Here is a 6,667-nt window from a genome sequence, read left to right on the forward strand (position 1 = left end):
AGAGAGTAATCATTGAAGATATATTTTATGTGAATAGATACTCAGTAAGACTTTGGTTGAAATTCAGATTACACTTCTTAAAGCGATAGTTAGATGTTATCGGATATTCAATATATCAAGTATACCAGTAAAGTATTACCAAGTAAAGTGAATTTAACTGACACCGAGTTTAAAATTGCATCTCAGCAAAATATCATTTTACCTAACGTTAGCTTACTATAAAGAAATAGCATTGAATGGAATTGAGCAAGATCTTACTGTAATTTGTGTGATTTAATAATTAATATTTAATATAGAGATATATTTAATTTATGTTAATGATATTGTTAAAGAAAATTTTACAAAGAAAAAAAGTATTGCCAAATTATTTTACATTTATTATAAATTTCATAGTTATTTAATATAATATATTTTTTTAAACAGCCTGCGAGTCTAGCACCAGCCTCACTAACAGAAAGCGCCGTACGTCGTTTTGAAGAGTGTAATTCGAAACTTGTGAGCTGGGGTCCATTGCAACAAGTAGAAACATTAAATGCACAAAATAGGTTGAAAGTTATGACAGCCTTACTTTTTATTTATAATCAACAACTTGGATATATAAATAAATTTGCTCTAGAACAATTGTGCAAGGTTGCAACAAAGTAAGTTCGACTGTAATTCTTAGCTATAACGAAGCTGTTTTATTTTCGATTGTAATGTAATTTTTTTCTATTACAGACTTGTTACTCAAGGATTTATGAAACCAGGACATCATCAACGTTCCTCATATGGCAGTGAGTCTAGCTTTGTCCCAAGGCTTTTACCACGTATACCAGTATCCAGCCAATTCCTCTTGGAATTTTTGCATGCTGTATATTTTGCCATGTATGTAATGTATGCATTTTGCGAATTTAACAGCATTTTAGTCTGTTATCTATATATTTATTATTACATATTTTAATTAATAATTACATCGATTCTGGCGAGCATAGCATTACGATGAACTAATTTGCTAGCATTCCATCTTCTATAAACATACATATTTTTTTTCTCTATAGTACATGAATAATATTCTTATTTGTAGGTATAATGAATGCTGGTATGTAGGAACTCAAGCTATAGAAGATATTCATAACAGAGCATGTTATGAAGCATATCCAAATGTAATGTTAGTTACCAACGCTATACGCAATTCTGCCAGTTCTGGAGCACCAGGTAATTGTTATTGTAGAAACAAGCATATAATGCATGTATTATTTATTTAAGCTAAATATGGAAGTAAGATGTTGCATAAAGATATTTTATAATCCTTTTTTATCCTTTGGTCATTTAGGTCAACCGAGCGATGGACCAATTGGAATTAGTGTTGCATTGTCTCCAGCAACTACTACACCAACCATTTCGAAGTCTATGATCACAAATGCTTCCTTTCGTACTAAGAAATTACCAGGTATGTTATTATATTGTGTTTATATATATTATAAATTATTAATCTTTTTACGACGACATATAATAAAAAGTAAATGTAGAGACAGAAGATTAGATAGAGACGAAGATTATAGATTGTAAATTGTAATTGTAAATTTTAAGAAAATATATTAATACTGTGATTTTTTAAATTATCTAAATTTATTTCACAAAGATAATATATTTATGTTCATTTCTATTAATATTTTTATGTAGCACTAATAAAAAATTTGTCTTATATATGGGATTATATTCAAAATCAAACATAGCCAGGTTTGTTCTAAAAGTATCCGATCTCTGCGTATATCCTTAGACATCTTATTGTGGAAAAACAGGTATTTAGTATTCAGGGAGAAGTATTCTTACTGGTACGATCCAATAGCTATTCAGTCGGCAACGATATACAGTTGTGTGAGCGTCGCAAATTCCGAACGTCGCATTTCACTTGCTCATTCATCTTATTCAGAATTTTTTCAATTTTATCAAATAACTAAAAATCACACGGAACTATATCTAGACTGTACGGGAGTTGGCAAAGTTAGACAATGTCGTGTTTAGTAAAAAAATCTTAAATCAGATGAGATGATTGAGCAGGTGAAATGCAACGCTCGGAATTTTCGACGCTCACACAACTGCGTACCTTTGCCGACTGAAACTGTTGAGTCATGCCACTTGGTGGGGATATTCCTCAAGATATCCCCTAAATATTGAATGCTTGTTTTCCACGAGAGAGAGAGAGAGAGAGAGAGAGAGAGAGAGAGAGAAAGAGAAAATGCCCAAAGATAAAGATATATACAAAGATCGAATACTTTTGAGACAGATCTTGTATTGCGTTTTATATAAGTTTCTACATTGATGAATATTTTTGATAAATATAAAGGCCAAATTACTAATAATATTAACATCATAGCTATGTTTTCCATTCAAATAGCTAACATATATAAATAAAATTATAATTGTGTGTTTGAATATTAATTACTCCCCTTTTACACAACCCTGATATATACAACAAACATAAATAATACACAAGCGGATACATATGCATGGACATGAATGTCAAGTACGAGTACTTTAGGTCCAAGCTTGCATGTGATCCTCTAAGTTTTATAAAATTATTGCTGAATTGAAAACGTTTTGTTTCATGAATGAATAGTTGTTTAAACAATATTGATACAGTAACTGCACACATTTTCGGAAAAATCACGTACAATGTACTATTCATGTTTTCTCCTCATCTGTATTGTTTGATTTCCTTAATAACTCGTAAATAAAAAAAAATATATATATAATATATTATTATAAATAATATGTGAAAATGTTGAACCAAGTTCGCACATTATAAAATTTTAAAATATGTATAAGTTAGAGAGTAATATAAAAAGTCCAAACAAATGTGGATTGCGCGTCTATGTCATTAGACGATCTGGATGAGAAGTTATTTGCGGTCGAATTGAGCAATTGTCAAGCCGAGAAACAACAGCGACCGGCAGTATCGGGCAGCCACAAACGTCGTCCATGGCATTGGAAGCATGCACTTCCAAATTCGGTCGATAAAAAGGATACAGGCGCAGGGAAGGCGCAGTCTTCCTCCTCATTGGAAAGTTCTAGACGTGGAAGTATATGCAGCAGCAGCCAAAGCTCACCGATAAAGTCCTCTCCTAAAAAGAGCAAAGATCAGCAATCAAAGAAAACATCTATTGACAATAAGGACGATATTAGTCAGAAAATTAAAAAAGATAGTAACGTAATGTGCGACTCCACTTTTTCCGACGATAGATTGGCAGCTAATGCTCATCTATATAGCTTATTAGAGGAACAGGCTCTGGGAGAGATCATTCGTGAATCGGTGGAAAATGTATATACAGAAGGCAACAGTAGATCAATGTATTATTGTGCCACTGCCGCACTGTCGTCAAACACATGGTATTATCACTCCAGTTACAACACTGTAGGATGGCGTAAAATCTGATCACGCTATGATTCTTCATCCAACTTACAATTATATTTTAATTTGGTATACACTAGCGCACACGCAGGAATGAGTTGTTGATTTATAATAATTCATGTGATCGTGGATGTATTCCTTTCAGAAATACCACTCCCAGCTATAATGAGACATACGCATAAAACAAAATCTAAACAGAAACCAGCGCATGACTGGAAAACATGCATGTCGACATGGCACATTTATCTTCCCGCACCAAGAATTTCAAGTATATTGCTCGACTAGAAAATGTATTCGATGTTCCTTTCCTACTATTTTATCTGTTTCTTACTGTTATCATTTGAGTATTACTTTTGCAATTTATTCCTTTCTTTTTTTATTCTAATTTTCTGCATTGCATATATTCTCTATATCTAATGTTACATAATATTTTCTACACAACCTACATATTCCTTAAATGTTTTAAATCCACTTATTTACAATATGTCTATGTATGTATTATTAACTTATAATTAATAGAAAAAAAAAATGAATTTGTGATATTGGTTTACACATTTTACAAAACATCTCTTGTTATCTTTCTTTGTTAAGGAAAAAATTTTTCATTCTATGCATATGTGCACAGTGCAATTAATATGCTATTTAAATGTTCTATTTTATTTTAATTTCTATTCTAGGCGAATATAAACAAATTGTATCTATAGCATACACATTTTACATGTGTAATTTAAATGAGTCATTATGTATATGTGTTTCCTTGCCTCTAAGATGCTTGTTAACTTTAATATTGCTTTTATTATTGTCAATTCGAACTTGACGATAAAAGTTTCTTTTCTTATAATACAGAAATTATTTTTTTTGTCTTCAGATGACATACCAATACAAGTTATAAAAGATGACATTACCGGAGAGGGTAAAGGTAATCTGGTGTCAATCATGGAGGAATCAGAATCAACTGAGCCGAACCGTATTGGTTCCATGAGACAATCAAAGGATCAAAGGACTGCTTCGAAGATTACGAATTTCCCCGTGCTCGGAAAAAAACCTAAAGAGAAAGAAGGAAAGGTAACGAAAAATGCTCACATCGCATCCGAAAAGGAGAAGAAGCTCAGCTCTCAGGCGACATCGAAGGAGAGTATTAAAGGGAGTTTATCAATGTTAAATAGTGAACAGCAAGCAGAAATTGACGCAAATGTTAATGGATGTGCGATTCGAAAGAAAAATAATGTAGAAAATAATGCGATCATAATAGATCCAAATGTAGCGTTGATTGACGGCGAGAGACTGGCGTTAAGTAGAGAGACTGATGTTACCGATGGTAATAATATGGAAAATTCTATTAATTTAAGAGCACACAATGAAACAGAGTCTATTGGTTCTTCTATTCAAATCAGCTCTGTTTAATGACGATAAAAAGTCTATAAAAAATGTTACATAAAAATAATAGTAATGGGTTGAAGTTATTAAGCAAATAAGCCATTTTCTTCCATCTAACAAAATCTTATTAAATCCATATATAATGTATACACGTTGCCTTTTCCTAGAATTATTTAAGATCACAAGCACTATTTTCTCAACAATGTATATTGCCACTACATTGTGCGATACTTATAAGGATCGTATATTTTTTTGACATGTAGCAATTTTAGTCAGTTCTTTATTCTATTGATCTCCATGATAAACATAAAAATGGGAGAGGGAACAATATGAACTAAAGGTATATAGTTGTTTCGTTAAGTGTTTTATGCATATTGGTATATATTGACTAATTTTTGTAACGAAATCTATAATTTATTTCATATATTTTATAAGTATACGTCGTCATACATTGTAATACCTTTTTATCCAGATACAGTTATCGAACTTTACTTCTAGAGATTATAGATTATAATTCGGGAAAATAAGTATTATCATAATGCAATACTAATGGATATATATATATATTTGTGTTTAACCCAGATGTGTGCCTTCATGTAATTGTAGCAAGCCTTTCTTTATGATTCCAAGTATATAAGTAACAAATTTGTATCGGAAGATACATTATAATTATCATAAATGAACATAAAACGAAGAGTAGAGGTGAGTGAGGTGAAAATGGAGTATCTAAAACAAAGCTGCGGTGTCACTTAATACTTTGACGGCCGCACTTTTCAGAAAAAAATTGCTCTTGCCGCCAGCATATAATGATGAAAACTACTGGCTGTCGTCGGTACTTTTTGTAAGCTTTATTACAAATTGAAGGTATTGATTCTTCATCACTGTCTGATACCTGATCGCTAACATTCGATAGATTATCAGCATACACTTCATCAATTTCACACATTTTTAAGGGTATTTTCTTTAAGTTTATATACAGTTTTTGATCTATAATATATATACTATTTATTAATATAACTATATAATGTATATATATTAACTATATAATATATATATCACACTTTTTGCAATAATCAATGCCAGTTAATAATCGCTGAAACACAATAGGGACGTAAGCCGTAAAAAATTAACTAGTCAGAGTCGATTATTTTTCTCATATTCGACTGTGATTGATTAATTTCTTATAGTTTACGATTTGCAATCCTATTGTGTAAGTTCGGATCTATAATAGGTGTTTTAAGCTTTAAACCGTAAGAAATTGACCAAATACAATTGAATGCGAGGAAAATAATTCATTGTGATTCGTCCATTCCTTGACTTAAGGTTTAAAAATCTATTGTAGATCCGGACTTACAGGCTTTAATCAACTTACGTACACGTGAACTCAGCTGATAAAGGTGCTTCTACATAATTTGCAAATCGCAAAACGTAATTGGCAAACGCAGAATTTTTGCGAATCATGTAGAACCATCTTAGTCCGAATCTACAATGTTTTAAGCCTTAAGCCGTAAGAAATTGACCAACTAGTCAAATGCGAAGAGAATAATTGATTGTGATTCGTCCATTCCTTATGTGGCTTAAAGCTTAAAAATCTATTGTAGATCCAGGATTAAATGCTGACTCAATGAACTCACGTATACGTTAAGTCGGCCGATAACCGCTGGCTCAGTGAACTCTCGCACACGTGAGTCCGGCTGTCAAAGTGTTAATTATAAACAACATGAATAGGTACCTATATACAGAGTATCAGGCATATCTGGGTTGAATAATAGACACCTGCTATTAATTTTTTCATAATTGTTCCAATGTAATATTAAAGATTTATGACGAATTATTTTTTCGTTTTTGCAAATAACATATATATATATATATATATATATATATATATATATATATATA

General features: G+C 31.5%; 1 protein-coding gene across 2 annotated transcripts in view; it reads left to right on the forward strand.

Annotated features, from left to right (window-relative positions):
- The window catches only part of LOC108748039 (hyccin), an 8,468-nt gene extending 2,763 nt beyond the window's left edge, over positions 1–5,705 (forward strand). The window contains exons 4-9 of one of the 2 annotated variants that reach the window (XM_018485999.1): positions 424–641; positions 718–864; positions 1,064–1,194; positions 1,313–1,429; positions 2,865–3,404; positions 4,260–5,705. In XM_018485999.1, the coding sequence (XP_018341501.1) occupies positions 424–641; positions 718–864; positions 1,064–1,194; positions 1,313–1,429; positions 2,865–3,404; positions 4,260–4,795 (1,689 nt within the window). In that variant the 3' untranslated portion in view covers positions 4,796–5,705. The remainder of the gene's footprint in view (positions 1–423; positions 642–717; positions 865–1,063; positions 1,195–1,312; positions 1,430–2,864; positions 3,405–4,259) is intronic. The other variant, XM_018485998.1, reaches the window with a different exon arrangement.
- Positions 5,706–6,667: the final 962 nt, after the last annotated feature.

The sequence above is a fragment of the Trachymyrmex septentrionalis genome, unplaced genomic scaffold (genome assembly GCF_001594115.1).
Source record: "Trachymyrmex septentrionalis isolate Tsep2-gDNA-1 unplaced genomic scaffold, Tsep1.0 scaffold21, whole genome shotgun sequence".
Lineage (NCBI taxonomy): Eukaryota > Metazoa > Arthropoda > Insecta > Hymenoptera > Formicidae > Trachymyrmex > Trachymyrmex septentrionalis.